Below are 24,911 nucleotides of genomic sequence, written 5' to 3' on the forward strand. Positions count from 1 at the left end.
GCTTGCTGCTTGTCACTTGTAAAGCACTGCGAGAGACAGCCCAACCTGGAAAGATAAGGGGACACAGCAGTTCCTCAGCTCCATGCTGTCTCTGGGGGTCCCATCATAATTATTACACCTAGTAGTTAGACTTTATTTATTATACAAATTTTGAAAAGAACACCTGAGCAGAAACATATAATTTATAGATAGTGGGCTAGATTTTCAAAAGCCCCAACTTATGTCTTCAGTGGAACTTTTTGTGCCAAATGTGTGTGAAAATGGATGGGAGTGATTTTCACCTTGATCTAACCAGCTGTGGGTGCAAATCAAGTAGCCAGATGTACTGACGTTCTGCTGGCATGTGTACTTCATTTATGCAGTCTCAGATTTTGTGAACTCTTGAACAAAATTACAGGGAAATCTTACCCTTGGAAAATCTAGTCTCATGCTTCATAACAATTTCAACCAGTAAACTATAAACCTTTCAAGATATTTTACTGGACCTCTGATAACAAGTGAATTTATTCACCCATAAATATAGTTAAACTCAACGTATATCGTAAAGCAGTCACAGCAGAAATTAATATTCAGTTAACAATGCTAAACTAACAACCAAATAATTGTAAATCTGATATCTATGTAGTTCTTTCTCCAAGTATTAAAACAGTTAATAAATGCATAACAAAACAAATGGCAAGAAACATATTCCCTATATCATAAAATTTACCTGAATGTTACTGATTTACACAGAGGGAAGAAACAATTTTATTTGTTCCATCAACTTTAATAGTATTTCCCATGTATTTATGAGGATGGGATTCTGCCTGCAACATTTTACTAATGCTTCAATTTATTAACCCCCTGAAGGGAGGGTAATTTTTTCAGCAGAGTAATTTGAATACCATTCAACCACATGGGAAATCTTACAAAATTGTTCATTCTTTATTGAAATCCAAATGTAGTGTGTATAATTGCCCTCATAAAGCCTTGGTTAAAGTAACAGAATCCTTGGTTAGAAAGTACTGAAAAAGTGGTTCTTAAAACTATCCCAAGTTGATCAGTGTTGCAGTAAACTCTTTCATATCTGGCATTCTATCATCCAGAACTCTCAAATAACTGGCATTTTAGCCATAAGTAAATTTTAGTTATATTTTCCATACGTACAAAATAGTGAAGTAAATACATATAAATACAGCAAATATAGTGTAAGTTTACAGTGTACAATACCACAGTTGTTGGTAAACAAAATACTCTGCATACATTTTTATTTGTTTCTTAATATCTAATCTTGTTTTTCTGTAGCGGTATGCATTGTTAGGTATACCTCTCTATTATCCAGAACATTTGACTATTGAGCAACCTCCCACTCCCAGGGCTGCTGGATATGAAAGAGTTTACTGTATGATTGAACTAGTTCAGAATTCCACTTTTGTGCAAAAAACAACCTTTAGAAAACTGACTGCTACTTTTAATTTAAATTTACATAACTGGAACAATTAATCTATTATTACCTTTATATGAATACATAAAAATAGTATTTCAATAATCTGAGATTTTAATAACAAAGGAGCAATCTCTTGACTCCTGAAGAAAAGTCCAGAAGTTATGTAGTAACTGTAGTAGCAGTTGTGACTGAATGACAATAGCTAAGAGGTAGTGAGACACAACAGCAAAAACAGACAACACTATGGCCGTGTCTACACTTATGAAAAACTTCAAAATGGCCGTGCTAATGGACAAATCGAAGAATACTAATGAGGTACTGAAATGAATATTCAGCACCACATTAGCACGTCGCCAGCTGTGGCACTTTGAAAGTGCCCTGTTTTGCTTGCACACAGCTCGTCTATACAGGAGACCCCTTATTCCTATCAGCTGATGATCAGGAAGCTGTAAAGCTGATTTTATAATGACTTCTGCATTCATTCCACCCCTGAGCTCCTGTGTGCCAATGGCTGGCCCTATCAGCTGATAGGAATAAGGGGATTTCGATGCTTGCAGGGTCCTTTCGAAAAGGACCCCCATGTAGACGAGCCACGAAGTGCTGTGGCCGGTGGCATGCTAACAAGGCACTGAATAATCATTTGAGCGCCTTATTAGTATTCTTTGATTTGGCCATTAGCATAGCTATTTCAAAGCTTTTCGTGAGGGTAGACATAGCCTATATGAAAAGACTTCAAGTTTTCACATTAAGAAATCAGAAACTGACTCAGCAAATTAGTAGGCCCAATCCTCAGGGCCAGCCATTTGGCACACAACAACTTCGGGGTGGAATGACTGCAGAAGTCATTACAAAATCAGCTTGACAGCTTCCTTATCATCAGACTACCAAATACCAGTACATTCTGAGAAGTAAGGAAAAGTAGCCTCAGGGAGCCATTCAAGCCACCAAGGATTACTGGAGGGAGTGGGTGTTTCATCCATGGTCCACGGCCTTTTTATTCTCAGACACTCCCCTTTTGTCGCAGTAGGAAAGGTGGCAAAAGAGCATGAATGATTATGTTACCTCTCAGTTTGACATGCACCATCATGATGGCAAAGCAGCCTCAGTGAGACTGAAGATTTAGCTCTTACGGTTGAGTCACCAAGGGAAAGTGTGTGCTTTTGTTAAAAATAAGTAATGAGTATTTTATTTTCTTTATATTGCTAGTTACTGCAACTGGCACCATGGTGATCACTTCATATATAGTTATTGTTAAGACAGGAAATAGCTGTGTGGTGTCTAACGGCAAATGAATTTTTTTAATCATTACAACTATGTTCATCACACACCTCCCCAAGTATCTAATAACTTGAAACAAAACCGTAAGATTATGTCTGTGAGTAACATTACTAATTTCCCGTATCAGTAATTATCTTAACTATAAACAGGCCAATAAAGTACATGAGCTGAACACAAAGAAAGTAGGATGCTGTAAACACAATGCACCCTGCTTTTGCTGCCCTTCTTCTGTTATAATGACTTATGTGGTTAATGCAACTAGATTCTTACCAAGTTAGGAGACAGCAATGACTGGAAGTGAAGGAGGACACCTGCATTAGCTATCTGTTCCAACCACCTTCGGCTGGCTTCCCGAGTTTCCATTTCATACTCTTTGCCGGTGTCAAACATCTGATTTAAAGCAACCATTAGTTGTTCTGAAAAAGCGCAGACAGTGGCCACTAGACTTTGGCAGAAGACCATGTCTCGTCTCAGCTGTATCTCACTATCTGTGCAGAAAAGACCAAAAGAGGAAAAGCAAGGAAAACAGGAGAATAAATTAACAGTAAATTAACTGTGGAAAGCTTTCATTTTGTTTAAAGCAAAAGAGTCTTTGCTTTCCAGAACAATGAAGTTTCACATTGCCAAAAAAACAAATAAATATAAAAAGCCCTCAGACAAACATAACTCAAGAGAATTGACTCTTTATTTGAAAAAATCCAAAACAAATTAAAGGAGTTGTGTAAAAAAGTTAAATATGCTCTACATACAAGCCTGTTTACAATTCACAATCAATAAGTCTTTAAAATGTCTGGATTTAGAAATCAAACTTAGGTAAGCAATTTACTTTCTGAGTCAGTAATGTTGCTATGGGTAGCTCAGATTCCAAGATTCCAAGATTTGGAATTTGAGTAGTAAACTCAGTAGTGTAAGTGTAGGCTTTGTAGATATATCTGGCTCTTTCCAGATTCATGGTTCTGCCCTTATTATCGCTATAAAATATTCATCTCTCCCTCTGCGCGCACACACACACTTTCCTGCCTTTTCTGTCTGGTGGCTATTTCTCTTCTGCTCAGAGGTCTCTCTTTAAAGACTCCACAGAGTCGTTTTTCAGCCCTCAGCCTGGTTCTCTTTTGCACATCACCATTCTCTCTTTAACCCTCACCAAGCTCATCGTGCTATCATACTGCTGCAAGTATCTTTCAACCTTTAATGATTCATCTCTCGTCTTTTTCTGCTCCCTGCCTGTCTGAAGTAATTATGCATCTGAGCTGGAACCAGCACCTAAAGACTCTAATCCATATGGGATCATGATTGCTGGGAATAGAATAGCGTCCACAAGTCCTATTGCTTCTCTGCACCATTTCTAATGAAATCATTATCCAAACCTTTATGTCTTCTGACCTTGATTATTATAACTTCTTTCCCTATGGCACCTCCAAGTTCTAGTTTTTAAGAGCCCAACATAATGCTGCTCTTTTTCTTTTATCATGTTATAGGGAAATACAATCACCTCCCCCATCCCTAGATAACCCCAATTTTTAATACTGTCCTGGTATTTGCATCCTTATGGATCTTGTTTTCGCTATACCCCCCATTGAGTTATCTCAGTATGTTGAGCTGCAGCTGATTCACTGTGCCTCCACAGACCCTTCACTCCCACAGGGCCTCACCTTCTGACACAGCCCTCCAGTATTAACACCACCTCCCATTTTCAGATCTCATGTAATATATTTTTACATTGTGTTTAATATTGAACTCTGTAGTATTTTATGATGTTTTTATGAGTGACTCTATAAACAATAATGTTGTAGAATATGCAAAATGATGCATGCCCTACAATTATTCTTTTACAAAATTACACTTTTATTTTTCTCATCTTCCGAGACAGTTTTTTTTTTCTTTCCAAAGGCTCCTTGGCCTCTTTGAGGATTATTTACTCTTTTAAGATTGGTAATGTTTTGTGGCAAAGAAGGATTACAGCCAGTCACAGACCAGAAAAATCATAAGTTTTCTTCGCACAAACAGTATTGAGTTTCTTACCAACATTCTGTGCATGGGCTTAACTTCTCTTATTGCACCCTCCATTAATTGTGGGCACAGATTATGGTATGGAGACCCCTGATTTGCAAATGCATTCTTATAGCTGGATATCTCTTTGCTATCATTTTTGCCCCGATTTAATTGCATCTGCAAAACAGGAGGCCAGTTTTAAAAATCAGAACCTTTGGGTACCCAGCTATGTAACTCTTTTTCTGCCCTGGCCATTCCATGAAACAATTAATAATTATAAGTACAAAGTTTCAAACAAAAGAACATTATTTTTCTTCCATTTAATGTTGTGGTTTTCTGAACTGTAAAGCATGAATATACTAGCCTGGTGTTTGGGATGGTGACAATAATTGGCTTTTATAGTCAAATGTCTCTGCTTCACTTGGCATTAACCACCTGCAGAAGCTGCAGACAGCCTTCTACGCTCTTTGTGCATGAGCAGTATCTCTTAAATATTGATGCCCACTTCCTTATTGTTTTGTAAATATGTTTCCATATTTCATGTTCTCAATAAAGTGTGAAATTGTGGTAAAGCAGTCAATGAAAAATACAGGTTATTTCCAAAAGGAAGTCTGATTTTTTTAAATGTATCATATTCTGAAAAATTAGGTAAAATGAGAAGGGAATGGGATGGGGAGGAAAGAACAGAATAACACAGAAGGTAGAGCATGGGGAGGATGGAGATAGAGGGGAAAGAAAAGGAAAGGGAGAAAGGAGATGATAGAAAATGAAGAGGGGTATAGCAAAGCACTGGAGAAAAAATAGCAAAAATATTGTATATCAGCTCAGTGATTTGGCAGTCACTTCATCTGCTAAGATGCAAAATAAGTGAGGGGTGAACTCTATATTGCCTTGCATTTATTAGAGCTTTCCTTTAAAATTGTTATTGCCTTCAGGAAGTCTTAATGTACACAGAATAAAATTTTGCATTCCAAGTTGTGCTCGGTGGGATTGAGATCTTCCCTTCCTCCATTCCTCACTTCCTCTGACCTGCTATTCTGGGTTCATAACACAAATATAAAACAACAGTAAAGAGACATTCAAGTGCTTCAGTAAGAAAACACAAAAACAAAGGTAAGGCTGAAACTAGCCCATTAAAAGTACCTGTATATTCAAGGAGTGCCAAAAGTATCCTTGTCTTCACCTCTGGGAAAAAAAAAAGTTTTTAGGATATCATCAAAAACATGCCCTATATTATAATGCATATGCAGATTCTGATTTTACATTAATCAGACAGAGTAATCAGATTCATTTTCCATGACAGTTAACTTAATTTTACATCTCACTTGCTGAGAAAATTAGTCATATTTTCACTGCCCGATCCTGCAAAAGAATGTCAGTTCTGTGCCTGTCTATGTGGAATCCAGACACTAGGATCCCACATACCTGCCCCATGTAATAGCAGTTGCAGGGTCAGTCTATATCACTTAACATCCCCAAACCCTTTGCATGAGGAATTCCTGCTCACTTCAGTTCTGTTCATTTGAAGACCAGACTAATATTAATTATTTGCCCCATTTTATCATTAAACTTCAAAATCAATGTTCACATGCAGTGTATCAATACAGCAATGTGGAACGTTTTCATTCCATTGCAGTCTCAGTTGTAGGCATCTGCGGATTTGTTGTACAGATTTAGTATGAGTTAACTGTTTTTATGACCTGAAACAAGGCAATACAATATGAAAGCTTTCAAACCTTTCATAACTGTTTAGACTATGTTGCGCTTTTAGCAGACAACAATAATGGTAGTCAAGGAATGTCAAAAGTACAGTATACTGAATAATGTAGGCACAAAATTTGAGTGAAGCTTTACATTTTCAAAATCTGCTGTGGAGGGCCTCTCATATTTATTTTAGGTGAGGCGGGTAGCTCTGCCTATTATTACATTTTAGGGTTGAAATTTGCCATGTTAGTTGTCTTGGGGTTCAGGGGTCCCCAAGCTCTGCACCCTGCTGTGGGCAGGAGTGACTCTCACTCAGCAGGAGAACAGAGGATTTATTAGCTGACAGGACACAGCGTCTTACAGAAGAGTCAGTGCAGCAGACAGAGACAGCCAGTCCAAACCATGCTGGGGAGAGGAGGGCCAGAGGGGCCCCCAGAGCCGGGGCCTTGCCTCCTCCTCTGTCTCCCTCTCGCCCAGCCAAGTCTAACTGCTTCCCAACTCCCAGGTCCAATTCAAACCCCCCAGGCTCCACCTCCTCCTTTGTCTGCAGTCCAGAGGTGTCACCTGGTCACCTAAGTTACCCTCAGCAGGAGCCCCACACCCTCTGTGAGCCACACACGTACACACGTATCCCCCACTACATCACATTAGCATTCAGGAAGAACGTTTTTTAGAAAACTTTAGCCAACAGGACTCACCAGTTCTTAGAATAAAGACAGGAGAAAATACATTTTTCAGTCTTAAAAAAATTCCATCTATCTTTTCTTTGGCTAGTTCTAGCACAGCTATTCCTTAAATAACAGATGCGAAATACAGCGTTGGTGGGATGGGTGAAGGATGGACTTTGGCATATGCCTTTTGCCATTCCTCTGAAAATCTGCCCATATTTTCCCAAGCTATAAGCCTCTGGAAAAAAATCACAGTTTGCAGATGCTGATAGACTTCCTAGAATTTAACAGTCAAAGTCTCCACAGATTTCATCTCCAATGAACATGCTCAACCCTCAAACTGCACCTTGCACTGACCAGACTTGCCATAGAGTAACTTATACCACGTGTGTGCCAATACAATGCCAAGTGATATACTACCCCCAGGTTTGCCTTTTTTTTTAAAGCCTAGGAAATTTAACAAATGACAGTAAGAGCATTATTAAAAATCAAATAGAAAAATAGTACATGATCATATAATAAAAAATTGCATCATACTGTAAACAGACCAGGAGCTTAATTAAAGGCACTCAGACAACCTTAATTCCGAATTTCTTAACTTTGGAGTGTTTGATTTGCAACCCTAATAATGTTCCTTTAAATTAGATGGGGTGTGGGTTGGTATAAGACTTACAATTATATTTAAGTACACCAACACGTGGCAAATAAATAGTAAAAGAAAGTTCAAAAGGCAATATATAAAAGAAAACACTTAATAAAATGTACTAACACTTAGTACCATGGAAATATTGACCCCAGACTATAAAAAGCATGACAGTTATTTATATTTTATATTATTTGTGTGCCTTGATTAAAGAAGTGTAGTGGCTGTATCTTGTATCCAGTTTAAATTACATGCCAAATATTACATATTACAAGCACCTGAAAGGTAGAAAATGCCAGGGTCACTGCTGACTCTTTTTGTGTATGGCTTTTGACAGTCTTGCCCAGCAACCCATGGCGAGTCTGTGACAGGCCCAGGAATACAACCTAGCTCTCCTGAATCTCCATCCGGTACCTTAAACCCAAGAGAATAACCCCTCTCTCCTTCAGCACTCTGCCTCATGAGCTGAATAAGGATGAGCAAAAGTGACTGAACTGGGAGGTGAATCCAGGTCCCCTTAGTCCCAGTCTTTGTTATATTCATTGGATATGTTATTAGAACCAGTATGCATTTGGAGCTGTCTTTGACACTGTCCTGCCATTCACCTCTTTTAAAATAATTTCAATGAACAGATGAACTTTTTGTTTTAGGTGAAGTAGCTGACAAGCAAAAGTCTGGATTTTCCATAAACTTAGTTAATACGTTAAAAGCCAAAATGTTCAAAGACCCTCTTCATTATAACCTCTCTATACTTGCTTCATTATGTTTCCCTAGGCAGGAAAAAAACTTCTCAGTTTATTTGTATAGCAAATGATTTACTTTGGATCAGAAGAAAACCATGTGGATCAAACGGTTCCTTTGTTAGTCTGTTGCTATTTGGTTAGATGCTTGCAACCCACCATACTGGCTGCGTGGCAGGAAAAAAAAAAGTTTTTTCCTCCAAATCATTACACGCTATTTCACAAATTGCCTCTTGTTGAGTGGTGCTCAACATACCAAATCTAGGGCCTGATTTTTAGAAGTGGTGAGCAACATTTCAGAGTGAGTTGTGAGTAGTGTGACCATATGTCCTGTTTTCAAAGAGATGGGCCCATATTTAAGCCTCCTGCAGGTGTCACTACTTTTTTTTTAAAAAATGGGCCAATTGCCCTGTATTTTCTGTCTCTTCCCTCTCATCAGTACTGGCTGGATACTTGCTTACCAGCTGCCCACCCAACAGAGATGAGTGGGAATGGGGGGGGGCAGTGGCTGATGGTAGGGGGGGTGAGTGTGCAAGGCTGGTGATGGGGCAAAGCTGCAGCGTGCGGGGCTGGCCACAGTCCCTGCTGGCCTGTGAGTGTAGTCCCTGCTGTGTGCCTCCTCTCAGCCAGCAGACCAGTGGGCCTCCCCGTCTCCCTGCATTTCCAGCCTGCACCAGCTATTTGCTGCGGTGACTGGTTACATGTCATCTCTGCTGCCTACCCATTGGCCCTTCACAGGCTTCCCCTTTCACTGTCCTCTGCCTGCTGTGCTTGTTCACCCTCCAGCCCCACTCCCAGAGCTATGCCCCTGGTCAGACCATTCATCTCCCCACCAGCCTCTGGCTGGGCTGGCACTCAGGGGAAGCTTAAGACCCCCAGGCTGAGGGCACTGGCTGGGGGAGCCAAGCCCTGCATGTGCCAAAGCCCCACACAGCACAGGCATGGCGTGACTTGTCTGTCCCTCACCTAAGCTCTGGAGAGGCAGGGAGGAAACTATTTCCAGCCTATTTGTCCCCCGGCCCTGCAGGTGTGCAGCAGAGATGAAAAGTAACTTGAATTTTTTACAGGTACTATCACATTGCACTGCCTAGAGAGGACTCAGGACAGTGCCTGTAAAAAATTCAAGTGTAGGGTGGAGTATGAGGGGCTCAGGACAGGGGGTCAGAGTGTGTGTGCGTGTGTGTGTGTAGTATAGGGCAGGGAGTGGGAATGTGGGATACAGGCGTCAGGGCAGGAGCCTGGGGGTGAGGAAGGGCTCAGGGTAGAGGGCTGAAGTGGGTCATTCAGGGCAGTGTGGGGCGTGTGCAGGAATCCGTGCAGGGGGGCAAAGGCACCAACCTGGTGGGGTGGGGGGAGGCTGCCGTCACGTCTACTGGTACACCGCTGCTCTTCTTCCCCTTCCCGCGTCCCCTGACTCTCAGAGAATGACAGAAAAGTGCGCAGCTTGGCCAAACTACTCCTCTGCCTTTCCCCGGCAGCAGGGAGTGAGAGGAAGGCACACAAGCTGCGCCCTTCCCCCTCCCTCCCAGATCATCAGGGCAAGGTGAAGAACTGCAGCATCTGGGGTACACATGGCTGCAGCTCTGCTGCCCTCCCTAAAGAACATAGGGGGCAGGGCTGGGACGCCCCTGGATGGGTGAGGGGGACGACTGCCCACCTTCAGCCAGCCCTTTTCACCAGCCAGGCTGCCTACTTCCTAGCAAGGCAGCCTGCAGCAGTGCCTTGCAAGTCTGGCTGCGAACAGCTGCAGCCAAGTAACCCAGCCGGCCAGAGAGCTGCACCACGGGGAACCAGCTGATGTTCACCTCTGGTCCCTAGGCAGGGGTGCTTCACACCCTCTTCACATATCAGCCCTGCCCTAGGTCCTGTTCCCAGGGTATACAGGGCTGCTCTGTCCCCTAGGTACCCTCCTCTACTGAGCCTCCTCTCTGGTCTGGTTTGCTGAAGCAATCAGGTTTCATGGGCCCTGGTGCTCAACACATCCTTAGGGCTTAACCCCTGCCTGACTGTGCTGTAGCCAGGGGACAGGAGGCAGCTGGGTTATGTCAGTGACCAGCAGCAGCTTGGAGGTGTTAGCTGCCTTGCTACACTGCAGACAGTAAGGGACAAGCTGCTTCTAGCCACAGGGAAGAGGTAGGGAAGGAAAGAGAAGGGATGACCTCTGGAAAAACATGGGCCAGGTCATCCCTACCACCCACCTCCTCTCAGCTGCAGCACCTCCCTTCCCTGCCATCCTGCACAGTGCTGCAAGGCTGCTACTTGCCTTGTGGTGTGAACCCCAACAGAACTTGGGGGAGGAGGACCTGTGACTTTGCATATCCCCCACATGTTGCTTTGAGAAGATGTGGTGTCAGGGACCATGAAAGCCGAGTCCATCCTGGGGACCCTGCCAGGTATGGAGAGTGGAGAGCACTGGAGAGAGAGGACTGGGTCCAGTCGGTGAGACATCTCCACGCCCACATGAGAGAGGCGCGCAGGACTGTATGTATCACTTCTCCCTGTACAAAACCTACGGGTTAGAAGGTACATAAAAAGACTCCAGCTATGCAGTATCTCTATTTAACAGGAGCTCAGTCAACTGGATGCTAATTTGAGCATTTATACTACATAGTTCTGATTGACTGCCATTGATCTCACCTGAGTATGAGTAATTTTACCATGTGTCCCATTTTAAGTATAGGGAAACATGGTCATCTGAGTTGTGAGCATTCAATACTTCTGAAAATCAGGCGCAGGGTATCTCGAGTTAAGTGAACAAGAATTAAGGCACTCGGAATTAATTGCTACTTTTGAAACTGTGCCTACCACTCACCCTCAGAAGCCTTAGTTTTTAAAAGAATAAAGGAAGTCTTAAGGGCTCATTAAGTATTAATATTTCTAGAAGTCTGACTGGGGTTTAGTGACTGAAGTGATGGTATGTGAAAAATTTTATTTCATAATCCATAGTATGTGTTGAGGCTATTTCTTGAAGCACATTACTGATGGGATTTGTTGAATCTCAGAATTCAAAAACATTTAAAGTATTTATAAATAATATTCCCCTCCTTATGTTAGAATTACAGACTTCAGCTGCAGCTATTTTCCGTTATCCTCCTTACTATAATTTCTCTCCGCTTGTTTCATTATGTTTCCCTAAGCAAGAAAAATCATTGCAGCTGATTTGTACAGCAAACGATTTACTTTGGATTGGAAGAGAACCATTTGGATCAAATGGCTAACTATATAGCAGAAGATTAACACAGGAACCATTTGGATCAAATGGTTCCTGTGTTAATCGTTTGTTAGTTAGTCAGGCATTTTCAACCCCCCGTATAGACTGTGTAGCAAAAAAAAAAAACAATGAAAAAAACTGGTTTCTCCTACATGCTGTTTTACAAACTGCTTTCAAGTTTGCTCTCCCAAAATAGTACTGCAGGTAGCTAATCTTTCTGCTAAACTCCTTGGCCATTTGTGAAGATAACAAATGGCATGAAACTTGGAGGTAGAAAAACCCTTAAGGATGACTCTGATAGTGCCTGTGCCAGGTTCATGGAGAGCTGGGCATTTAGGATCCTTTTATATCTTACTAACCCTCTTACAGGGTGTAAGGAGAGCAGTGATGATCTTGCCCATGCCTCCAGGAGTTTTTTATATGAACGCACAACAAGAGGAAATTACTCACCTGTTTCTTCAAGATGTGTGTCCCTATGGGTGTGCCCATAGGAACACCATTCGAAGAAGAAACACTAGTATTTTTTGAGAAATCAATTAAAACATTTTTTAAATTCAAAAAGAAAAAAAAATAAATAGAGCACATGGTGAAGGGGAGTGGCAATGGCAGACACACTTGTTTAACTGTATCCAGGCAAGGATAGGCAAGTGACTAAACGTATTAACAAATGATGAATATTTGATTAAAGAAGTGACATGAGAGCTTGCTGTTGCAAGTTACTGGCAGATAATTATCAGATGCCTTCGATGGAATGGGCAGAGACTGGGATGTGCTTTCTCTTCCAGAGTTATCCCCTCAGACCACACTTGAGACACTCTAGTAGAGGCCATATAAGGAAGCTCATGCTTCTGGGCTTGTGTAGCATCTGTGCAGATAGAGGGCTTTACTCTTCACATGGCTTAACCCAGTGACTTTTGCAAGCGCAACTCTTACCTTAAAATTAATTATTAAAAACAAAGATGTAATAAATTCTTAACAGATTTTTAATCTGTTTTTGTAGCTGAATGTCCATTTCACACGCTCGTGTTTTTGTTCACTGTCCAGCCAATGAGCTAACAAAATCACTGTTATTTAATGACTGTGCTGTGAAAAGAAAAACTCTGTAGGAGATCATTTAGACTGTGTTGAACCTTCCTTTAAAGCTCACTAAAAAAAAAACCTAACTTTTCTAATAAACTTAAAAAAAAAAAGATTTATTTGAAGAATCTTGGTGCAATACCTAGGACAGGGTAAGACCAATATCAAGGGTGGAGGGAAGTCTAATTAAGTCAATTGTTGACAAACTAGTCACATCAGATGGCCTACCAGAGCTCTATCAGGCTCTTTGAAGGTGTCAAATGACTGATGAAGACCTAAACTTTCACTTCTTCAAAACCATTAACTATCCATGATTAATGTTAGAATGCACCTGGGTTTTGTTTTTAGCTAGGAACTAGATTTCTTTTGATACAGTCTGTTCCCTGGCCACTCTAGGGCAGCCATTACAATGTATATTAGGTGCAGATTGAACCTTTCTAGTCCAGCATCCTCGGGACCTGACTGGTGCTGAATGAGAGAATTTGCAGTACCAGGGAAAATTAATATTGTCCAGCCGCATTGTCAACACTTCCACTGCTTACTTGGCTCTTCAACGACATTTAGGGGTAAACTAGAGCTAAACAATATAAAAACAGTGAGAAGTCCTGTGGCATCTTATAGACTAACAGATTTATTGGAGCACAAGCTTTTGTGGGCAAAGACCCCCTTTGTCATATAAGCAGTAGTGTCCAACCTTTTCAGTAACATGGCACACTTCAAAGAGACAAACAATTCTATGGCACACCCACTTTTTTCAGCTGGAAAGATTGCTCATAAGCATCACACATTTACTCACATTTGTTATGGTTATGGTCTTACTAGAGAGGTTTGCAACAAAGTAGAGCAGAAAACAAGCTAAACAAGCATTAATGTTTCAAATCCATCACAGAACACACCATCTTAGACAGTGAGCCCAGACACGTTTTCAAAAACTGCTCAATGCCATGCTAGCGGTGTGGCGTAAATCAGTAAGCACTGAAAGAAGGCTCTCCCCACACCCCGCCAGCACACTGAAAACAAAATGTGGCATTTAAACTGTGTCCCAGCTCCAACAGGCACAGCAGGGAGTGAGGTCAGGCTCCCCACCAGCTTGTTTGGGCCAGGAAGCAGCATTTCAGCTGCCACCCCGTGTGAATAGGGTCCTGCAGGGTGAGCATTTTCCCTAACGGCATCTCTTCAAAGAGCTGCCACAGGAGGCAGACTGACGAACTCCACACCAGCTGGGATTCAAGCAGCCTTGAGCCCCAGCCTTGCGACCTGAGCCCTTGCTGCTTGAGCCCCAGCTGGTGCAGATTCATGAATTCCACTCCCCTCCCCCTCTTGGTGGCTCCGGAAAAAGCCACAACGAGGGGAAATTGACACAATTTCACAGAACGCTTGGACAGCTCTCATGGCGTGCTGGTTGAAAACCACTGAAATAACAGAACAGAACACTGAGAGCCAGGACTGATGACTGGAAACAAACTTTATGGGACCAGAGGAAACTTGGCCACACCCATGGATAAGTAGTCATCCGGCTAACTAAAATCATGTTGGGTTACAGATGTTCCTGGGCAAGAGAGTGTCAGATTAGGGAGGTCAACGTGTTATCTTGTTAACTTATCTTTCTAGGTTTTACAGACTTTGTAGCAATTTACATCAAATGGAGGAGAGATTTGTATGGGTTTTGAATTTTTCTATCCCACTGAAGAACTCATAGGACCTAAAATTAAAAATATGTTGGGCTATTATTTGGGGGACCTAGTACTGGCCATTGTCCGAAAACAGGACACTGGGTTAGACAGATATTTGGTCTGATTCAATATGACCATTTTTCTGTTCTTATGGTTTTTAATGTTTATATTTATAAAGCACGTCACACATTCTTTTAGTTGTCTGAAACTGAACTGTTTCATCATCAGCTGTCATGGAAATCAGCCAATAAAATGAAGCTGCTCAATGGACACACAAATAATTTTAATTTGCACTGAAGCAATCTACAGCTGCCTTTGGTTCCCACAAAGGGCTACATGTTGCAATATTTCACTGCATATTTTTATAAGTTCTTAAAGCTTCTCTTTTCCATTGCTTCCCTATCAAACTGCACAATCAAAAAGGCAGGTCCTGCAAAGTGCTGAGCAGATCCTGTGAAATTTTCATACTCTAGTTCAGTTAGGCCTGCTATGCTCCCTTTGAATCCCAGTGTCTCCAATTAGTTCAGTGGGAACAGAATCAGGGTAACTAAATGAAATCACTCAGCACCTTCATTTAAGGATCCAAATTCCCCTGTTGCACAGAGAAGAGAATATTCCTTTTTGCCTCTAAAGCTTCTGCTGGCACCTGCTCAGGTACTCTCTGAAACAGTATTTAAACTAGATGTTCTTGGATTTTTGTCATTGTAAGCCTTTGTAAGCTAAGAAAAAAAATGACTATACCTCTCCACAGTTTATTAAGATAACAGAAATAACTGAGATTCATATACTTTGCCAAGATACAAGCAAAAAGTAGAAGGGCTTGGATCAATGTACTTATAGCAACAGCACAAGTGTCAAAAGTAGTACACTTGAACCGCCACACTCTGGAACACCAGCTGTGTGGAGAAGGAAACAGCTCTGCATGCAGCCACTCCCACTCCTCTCCTAGCTGGGAGAACAGCAGCACAGTGACACAGTTCTCCTGAGTCTTTTCTCCACCACTCCCATAGTGGCAGAGGTGGGTGCTTGGGAGCAGCGAGAGGAGCAGAGCTACATCTGTCCCCAGGAGTGGGGCACTAGGTAAGCATCTTACCCCCATCCTCCTCATGCCCATATCCTGCTGTGCCCTCCCTGGACTGGCAAAACCTTTAATCCGGGATAACCTGTTTCCCAGGGTTGCTGGATTAAAGAGATTCAAATATAATTTTATTTCCCAAAGCACCTTTTCCATTATGTTGCAGTTCTGATCATTAGAGTACAAATCACAGCTGTTAAAATTTAACGGCACAGTCATTTTAGGCTATCATAACTTCTACTTACTGTGCAACATGCCCCCACCCTCAGTTCTCTGGGGCCCAAGGATGAACAGAGAGGAGGGTCAAGGGTTCTGGGCCTATAGACATAGAACAAAAACCCTCTTTAGTGCCTCTGGCCCATCAGGTGAAGACAGTAGAGCTCCCAGCAAGAGAGAGGTCAAAATGTGGCACAAACAGGAGTCAATGGAGGTGCTGAGTTAGCAGCCAGGACTGAGCATAGACTCACTGCCAGGAATGAGCGGTAGCTCAGCAGTGAATGATGGGAGTTCCCCAAGATGTTGCAAGACAGAGCAGTCATGGCTGGTGAACCTGGAGAAAGGTGGAGCCACAACACCATCACTGCAAGGCAGGGTTGGGAAGAGGGGACACATGGGGACGGAAGGGAACTCCTGGGACACTGCAGTGAGTGCTTCAGCCAAAGGGAGGCTCGCCAGAAGAGAGGGAGGAGCCCTGGAAGAGATGGACAGTTGGATGGCAAGAAAATGGAAACCTCAAGAGGACTTGTGATACTGAGGAGGGAAAAGGGGAAATCAGAAGTGCTGCTGTGCTGTAGCAGCCAGGACCACGCTGAGAAGCATAGCGCCGGATGGAACCAAGTACCACCTGCAAGCTGCTTCCCTAGTATCCTCACCCACTGTTCTGCCTCCATTCCTGCACTGCTCCTTGGGAAGAACACTGGCTCCTTCTACCCCTTTCCAGGATGAGCAGAGTTCTGGATCCACCCTGACACACAGCGCCATACCCTTAGCAAAGGGACACTATAGGCACCTCTTCTTCTGTGGCTCCACACCTCCCATATATTTTTATATAAAGAGTAATAAGTAATTTAAATAATGCATAAATTCCACAATTTGCTTCACAGTTTAAGTGCTTTTTTAAACCTTTATCACATTGACTCAAGGGGGGTGCTCCATAATTTGAGAACCTCTCAGTTGCACTCCTCTCCATTAGTCTTGCTACAGAGATCACAAGCTGCGCTAGAATTTAGACATCTCTTACTTGCACCATGCTACTCTGCAGAGCTTGCCTGATGGACACCATAAACCTGCTATGTCTGTTCTCTGCATTCCCTCCCTAACTATACATTTATTAAGGGTTGTGTTTTTCTTACTGACCTTCCACAAATTTTCTGATGTTCTGTGCAAGATTCCGGACACTGCTGGGAAGATTCCAAGGGTCTTGCTTTATGTGAAGTCGTAATCTCTTTGGACAGCTAAGCTTAGGTTCCATTTCCTGCTGAAACTCTAAGCAAAAGCAAGAAATACTGTGTTAGTATAAACATACTCAGGAACCCCATGTATTTCTTTCTGAGATCAAATAACATTAAGAAGAACCTGTGATTTCTGGAAATTTTGTATTGACTGCTGTTGTTTATAGTTTTTCGGATCATTTATTTCACTAAATACCGACATAAAAATTTAACATATATCAGTAACAAGTAATTTAAATAACAACACATGAATTCAACTAATTGCTTTTTAAACATTTATCTCATTCACTCAAAAATTCAAATAGTGGACAGTAAGCTATCAGAAAATTATCAAAATTATCAGAAAAATAATTTTCTTTACTTGCCACAGAAACTTTTGATTATTCAACCAAGCCAAGCCTTTAGATCACTAAAAGTACCCCTGACATTATGATGATACATGTTGGAGGTCCCTGATCTGGCACTCTTGGGATCTGACCAGTATCGAACATGGGAATTTTCTGGACCATGGGAGGTACCCTGCCTTCAGCCCCAGAGCCTCCTGCTACTCCCTGCTGTTGGGTCTGCTTTCACACCGGCTGGCTCCCATACTACCAGCCCAACTAGGATGCCACCAGCCCCAGACACTGGCTCCTGCTGGGCTGCTGCCAGCCCTAGAAACCAGCCCCAGTCACAGCTGGGCTGCCAGACACTGACCCTGGCCCTCACAGATGCCAGCTCCACTGGGCTCCCTTTGTGGTTCTCCCACCACTAGGCTTTCAGCCCCAAGACTCTCTGGTCCAGGAACATCCACAGTCCCGCTGGACCACAGATGCTGCCAGAGCGTGGACCTTGCTGGACCAGAGTGTCCCAGTTTTGAGAGGTGCAACCTGTATGTCTTGTGGCAGATCACAGACTGCAGCTGACAGGTGCCTGAGGGAGGTGAAACGTTTTGGGTGCTGGAGGAACCCCATTTTGTTCCCCCTGTAAGTTCACAGACGGTGCAGTCCTGCAGGCTGGATCTGCAGCTGGGGCTCATCAGGAGTCAGCCAGCAACAAACTGTAATAAATGCAGCTGCGACCAGTAAAGGCCTCCAGGCTCCCTATAAAAGCTTTTCCCCAGGCAGCAGGAAGGGAGGGGCGTGGTGCTCGGAGAGAAGGAGGCTGGAGTTGTGGAGATTGGAGCAGAGAAGACCAGACTGGATCAGACCCGACCCGACCCAAGCGCAGCGCAGCAGAGCCAGGTACCCCAGCCACACAGTACAGGAGGAGAGGACCCCAGGGGGGAAGTGGTGGGTGAAGAGGCCCAGAGAAAGGGCGCTGCTGTGCGGCAGGCACTAAAGGCCCTACAAGCTCTCTCCTTCCCTAGGGTCCCTGGGCTGGAGGCCAGGGCAGTGGGTGGGACTGGACTCTCCCCACCACTTCCCCCGGTAGGGCTGGCCACCTGGGGCACAGCCAGAGCAGCACAAGGCTGGCAGAGAGGGACCTGCTCCACCCCAAATTCAGACTGGCTGGCGATGAAAATGGCTCGGTAAAGGGAGAACCTTTGGGAAGTCCCAGGGCAATGAAAGGGGCCTCCCTGAGGCACACAAGGAACTGCCTGGAAGCGCAGAACCCTTAATGGGCGGTCAAGGAGTCCATCACACACCCCCTATATAAATCCACATTATTATACTTTACATTCCCCATATTTACTCCCATTCTAAATCAATTTTCTGAAATGGATTTTTGTTTTTGGTCTTTATAGTGGATATTTCATATCTTGTGCCCACTTGCACATTTATAATTAAATTATATTTTCTGAATGGTTTGTTGCAGAAAATTTTGACAGACAGTCAGACTGAAAAAAATGAAAAATATTGGTGGACATAAATGTCACCTGTGGGTTATACCCATCACTCCCTAGAAACAACTTAAAAGGTTCTAGAATGAGAATATTCATTAGGAAGAAGACTCAGTGCAGGGTCAGTGAGGAGAAGGATTCAGTGGAGCTATGCTGATTTAAGGAAGCTGAGGATCTGACCATGACTATCTATAATTATCAGAGAGGTAGCCGAGTTAGTCTGTATCTTCAAAAATCTATCTTCATATCTTGTACCTACTTGCACATTTGTAAGTCTTCACATTTGACTCCATCAACCAAAGATTGAACAGAGACTGGGAGTGGTTGGCCCATTACAAAAGCAGTTTCTCTGCTCTTGATGTTCACACCTCCACATTAGCAACTGACAATGGGCTACATCCCCTCTGACTGAACTGACTTGATTTCTCCTCTCTTGATGTTCACACTCCACATTAACTACCAATAATGGGCCACATCCACCCTGACTCAACAGACCTTGTCAACTCTGGCCCTCCCCTTGAGTGAGACTCCCTCTTTAAATCCTCCTCTGAAACCCTCCCACCCCCAGCTCATGCATCTGACGAAGCAGATCTTTGACCACGAAAGCTTATCCTCCAAAATACCTGTTAGTGTATAAGGTGCCACAGGACTTCTATCTATAACTAATGCATTTTATTTGTTGAAAGTTGTATATGTTAAGTCTAACTCAGAAACCAAAGCATTTTACAATAGAATTATTTCTGTTACCCACACATCATTCAGTTGTATTTCTCAATCAGCCACACGGTCTTTTTTTAAACTGAGTTCACCCAAAAAGCCTTTGAGTACCAATTTTTAGAAGTGTATCAATCCTGTGAAATGGTTCTAATCCTGCAAACACTTCAAGCACATTTAAGCTTAGACTTAACACTGATATGCATGATTAATTTTGAACCTACATATAGAGAAGCACTGATACAGACCCAAAGTTAATCATGTACATAACTCTCAGCAGGATTGTGTACTCAGATTACACCCAATTATTTTAAATGATTAATATTTTGAATAAGAATTCACACTGAAGTGTTGCTTATTATTTATGAAGTACAATTTTACAGGAAGAAATATCTACAAAAATAGAAAAGCACAGACATAAATAGTTAAATATAGTCAGAAAGAGCTTCAGTTGCTAGGACAGAAATGATATGAATCAGATAAGAACAACTGTAATATGTTAAAACTGCTTTTTGCTTCAAAGCCTCAGCAATTTTATATTCAGTGCAGAGGCTGTAATTTCAGCATGACTTTCAAGAAAAATCTAAATGGCTTATGCAAGCAAAGTGAAAATGTACCAGCTAAGAACAGGCATATCTATGTAATATACAATTTGAATAGTAATTATTCCAGAATGTAAGATGAACAGAAAAGATCAGAGTGTTCTTCAACTTCCACATCAAATCCTATATACTCATACAGATGAGTCTTGTGTCTGTGTGCCACCTATTGTTGTTAGCTTTAAACGTTACCTTGCAGTCCTCGCCCTGGAGTGAAGAACTTGGTTTGTTCAAAGGCCCTCATTACTGCTGGTCCTTTCAGAAGATTTACAATGGAGTCTACCTGTTAGGATCAAAGTTCTGTGAGTGACTTCTCTTTTTCATAGCAATTTTTAGAAAAATCTGCTCTAAATGAGAAAATAGGAATAGTGAAAAATGCTTATTTTATCTTGTTCTTAATTAATTTAAATATTGCCTATAGCTAGAAAATTTGTTAGGTTAAGTCTCAGGAACTGTTCTCCTCAAATTCTGGGTCAGTAGCCCCAGGGAAGGAAAAAGGAAATGCATATAATTCAAGTAAACAGTGGAAAACAGAAGCAGCAGGGAAACTCCAACTTTTGCTGCACCCAGTTTTTCCCTGTGGCTTTCAATATAGATCAATGCTGTTAGTAAGTGTAAGAACAAATATTATACCTGACCAAAAAGATGCTCCAAACAGCTATGGAGTTTGTCCTGTTTATCATGAGAAATTCGAATACTTAAGGGTAGTTCATCTCCTGTGTGTAAAATATTTTAAACGCACTGTTAGCTTCAGGTCTCAGCACACTTTCCAAAATCATACAGATCTGGGATATTCTGGGATATTCTGCTTTTAGTTTATTTTGTATTTAACAGTTTACACTAATCAGTGGGATTCTTTTGTAGACTAGTTTTATAATGTAGCAAAAATAAACAACAGCAACAAAACAGCATCTGTACAATAAATCACACTTCACCCTTTATGAAGTACATAACTATTGGATTATTTATGCTGTTGTATAAGCTAAGAACCGGAAGTTTTATGCAAAATGCCCAGGTCATATTGTAAAAGTTGGTAGAAGAACCTAGGAATCATCTGTCCCTGATCTGTGTTCTACCAACTAGACCACAATTTTCTGGAAATAAAATTAAGAGACTGCTGAATTGTCACCTAGCTATTTATACAACCTAGACCACAGTGACTGAATACACTTACATACCACTTTTATAAAGATCACACCAAATATTTCACAATCTTATTGCTATGGTTGAAGAAATGGTTTTGATAGTCCAATAGTTTTTAAAGAGTGATAAATATGGCATTAAAATTGTAAGCAGCAAATAAGAAAGAATTAGCATCTATGATTACTTAAATTCAATTTGTTTAACCTTGACCTAGAACATTATGGTGAACATGACTTTCTGTGGGCTCAGTCTCCCCAGCACTTGTTTACAGTGGTATTTTGTCTGCAAAATCTTGTCTTCTGGGACAAAATTCTCTGTTTACATACAGTTTCTCTTCTTTTGAGCAGCATAATGCCCTTGCCCAGGCCAGAGAGGGAAGGTGGCTAAAATTAGTCTCTGACATCTATATTTTCAGTAGGATTGCCAAATTGGCTTTGTTACACAGAAAGGCTCAAAGCCCAGCATTCTCTAAGCAGAAGTGAAATGTTACAGTCTTGCCACTTATCATGATGAAGACAAACATGCCTATAAATAAAACTGTAAGAACTATCTCCAGAAGAACTAATAGAGGAATTTGTAAATTATTTTTTAACCTTACCTGAGTCCATTTCATCACTGTGAAAGTAAGAACTGCACTGGCTACTGCAAATGCTGGTGAATGAGGCAATGGAGTTCCTGTTGCTATTGCAATCACTTGAAAAACAAAAATTAGTGTGTTCTGATGTGCAGGTACTATATCAATGCATTAAAAGTACAGTGCTTTTCCTTTTCCATCAATTTATTTCTTGCTGAGGTCTTTTACATTGTTCTATCCTTTACTTTAGTTTACAACATCATATAAAATATTCAGAAACTACTATGTTTTTCTGTTACATCTCTGAGAGCTAGATTACCTGAAAATCTGTTTCACTTGCCCCTATCTCCTGTGTCTGAACAAGTAACTGTATATTGAAAATATACAGTTCCACATAAAAAACAAGTAACTTTTCATGCAGATGAGTGGCTGTGTTTGGAGATGTGACTTCAAATGTGTTAATTCCTCCCCATTTAAATTTTGTACACCTGCCCCAAATTTTTTTATAAATGGTGAAGCATGCTGGCTTATGACTTGAAAACTAGAATTAATAATGGCACTAGAAATTAATTAAACAAGATTAAGAATGACAATTTTTCTTCTCTTTTTGTAAAACTTTCTCAGCCAATCCTTCTGAGCTACCCGCCCTGCAATGGGATAAGTGCAGGTGGACTTCTGCACTTGCACAAAGCTCCAGAGACTTCTCTGGCCATCTCTGTGAGTATAAAACTTTGCTCTGTGAGTATAAAACTTTGCTCAGTTGTACAATCAGGAGTCCTGTGTGTATTAAGCAGAGGGCTGGTGGAAGCAGTAGGCAGGCCCACCGACGGCCAGTGTACAAAGGACAATTGCCCCTGAGGCCTGGCATTTCAAAGGGGCCTGGAGCTCCAGCCACTACCGCAGTTGAAGTAGAAATGGTGATGACCAGAGCTCTGGGTTCCTTGAAACACCACGGAGTGCTGTGCCGCCACTCCAGGTGCAGCTATGAGGGAGCATGTGTGGGGGTAAGAAGCAAGGCCCCCTCCAACCTTGTGCCTTGGACACACAGTGGCTGTTGGTGCCACTGATAGTGGGGTTTATTTCTCCTGAATCTGACTATATGGACACTTCCACACTTCTTGGTACTGTGGAGATCACTGTACAGTTTGTGAACATTTTTTAACCCAAATTTGTGTTTCCATATAATGAGTGATAATTGATTCACCCATATCACACTGAGAGGGGGAAACATCTAAGACTGTTGTAAACTTATTTCCAAAAGGACTTGAACCCATGGGCTGTAGCAGCAACAAAGTCAGCCATACGATCTAATCAGCAATAGAGTATTTGATTTAAATGTAAGTGTTTTTGGTGTTAAAGTAATTATCCAACAGAAGGAGTCCACAATGTCCCATGAATGTAAAATAAACTCATCATGTAGGTACCTCCCACACAATTTCCTGCCATTACATGTGGAGGCATAGGCGCTGAAGTAAACCAGCCCCTCTTATTCTCTTCCTGAGTCACGTAATAGCTCAGTCTCCTGAGAGCTGTAATAATTTGGTTTAATTCTGGCTTTTGGGGTTGCTAAGGGAGGGGCTGGGGTGGCAGGTTGGCAGTTTGTGATACATAAGAGGTCAGACGAGATGATTGGGTGGGCCCTCTAGCCTTAAACTCTATGGCTGCATCTACACTGCCCCCCCGGCTTCCGGAAGGGGCATGTTAATGAGTGCAGCAGAAGATGCAAATGAGGTGCAGATTGAAATATCTCATGGATTAAAATATCTCAAATGTGTGTGGATTAAGGGGTCTTCCGGAACGACCCCAGTTTCCTTCCGAAGGAATCTTGTCTACATGGCAGCTTTTGCTTCCGGAAGGGGATCTTCTGAAAGCGAGATCTCACAGGAATATGCAAATGAGGAATGAGATATTTTAATCTACCTCATTTACATCTTTCACTGCGGTCATTACCATGCCCCTAGCGGAGGGGAGGGAAGTGTAGACACAGCCTATAATTCTAAATTCTTTTCTAGTAAAGCACTAATTTTAAATGGCTGCATAGTTCCAAAAGCATGTCCTACTTTAGGGATTGGCAACTTGTGGCTCCAGAGCCACATGCAACTCTTTAAGGAGCCACTTGTGGCTCCAAGTGCTGTTACCACTGACTCCACTTGTGGCTCTGGAGGCTGCCACTGCTTAAACAATGCCTGCAGTTAAAGTGGAATTGAGATTTTTTTTGTTTAAGCGGTGGCAGCCTCCAGAGCTGCTGAGCAGTCAACTGCAGTGGGGGGAAACCAGCAGGGCAGCGAGCCCTGGAAGAGGAAGCCGTCAGGGCAGGGAGCTGCTCCACATGTGGGACACCAGCCTGCAGGAGAGCTGGGGGAAGGGGTAGCTGAGCCTGTCCCTGTTGGAGCTGCACAGCTATGCAGTAAAGAAGGAGAGGGGGAGCACCCTGGGAGCAGGTGGGAGACAGCAACCATGGAGGAGCAGCAGCAGCATGAGGAGCTCCTCAGCTGAGGCAGGCAAATCCTGGAGATGTGGGGGGCAAGTTTGGGGCTGAAGGGGTTAAACCTGGGGTTGGGGAAGTGGGTTTGTGGGATAGGGGGTAACCCTTGTGGATAGAGTGCAGATTTGGGGGCTGAGGCGAGTGAAGCCTGGAGACGGGGGTAACAACTTTCTAACTGATACTGTCTGTCTCGTATTGATGTACATTGTGCTCTTGAAGTACTGGTTTTATAACTGAATTTGAAAAAAAAGAGTCTCTTCTCACTATTTTGGTTGCAGACCCCTGGCCTACTTCATTCTGTGCATGACAGAACATACAAAATAGAGCTAAACTGTATATTAAAAGGTTAAAATCACGGAGAGGGAAGAACATTTTTGGATGGTATGGAGGAGATATAATTTAGGGCATTGTCCACCACATTACTGAAACCAGGCCGATAATGGCAAGTTCCTAGCATGGAGTCCCTAAGGGTAATGAGAATTTCTAGCTGGATGTTGAGAGGTGTTTTCCAGTGATGAGCTCTGACAGGCTTTGGAAAAGTCTACAGAGAGAGCCTGATGGAAAACTCATCACCGAGGTCATTTAAAACTGGACTAAATTTAACCACTTCTTAGTAATATATTTCACCATATGCAT

The 24,911-nt window shown here is 42.3% G+C and overlaps 1 protein-coding gene across 1 annotated transcript in view; it reads right to left on the reverse strand.

The window, feature by feature from the left end:
- Positions 1-24,911, reverse strand: part of PREX2 (phosphatidylinositol-3,4,5-trisphosphate dependent Rac exchange factor 2) — a 268,503-nt gene that overhangs the window by 76,464 nt on the left and 167,128 nt on the right. Inside the window, exons 27-32 of the mRNA XM_074987109.1 lie at positions 21,815-21,909; positions 20,707-20,789; positions 20,266-20,356; positions 16,844-16,972; positions 5,840-5,881; positions 2,975-3,192 (exon numbers count right to left, since the gene is read on the reverse strand). Of these exons, the coding sequence (XP_074843210.1) occupies positions 2,975-3,192; positions 5,840-5,881; positions 16,844-16,972; positions 20,266-20,356; positions 20,707-20,789; positions 21,815-21,909 (658 nt within the window). The remainder of the gene's footprint in view (positions 1-2,974; positions 3,193-5,839; positions 5,882-16,843; positions 16,973-20,265; positions 20,357-20,706; positions 20,790-21,814; positions 21,910-24,911) is intronic.

The sequence above is a fragment of the Carettochelys insculpta genome, chromosome 2 (genome assembly GCF_033958435.1).
Source record: "Carettochelys insculpta isolate YL-2023 chromosome 2, ASM3395843v1, whole genome shotgun sequence".
NCBI classification, from domain to species: domain Eukaryota; kingdom Metazoa; phylum Chordata; order Testudines; family Carettochelyidae; genus Carettochelys; species Carettochelys insculpta.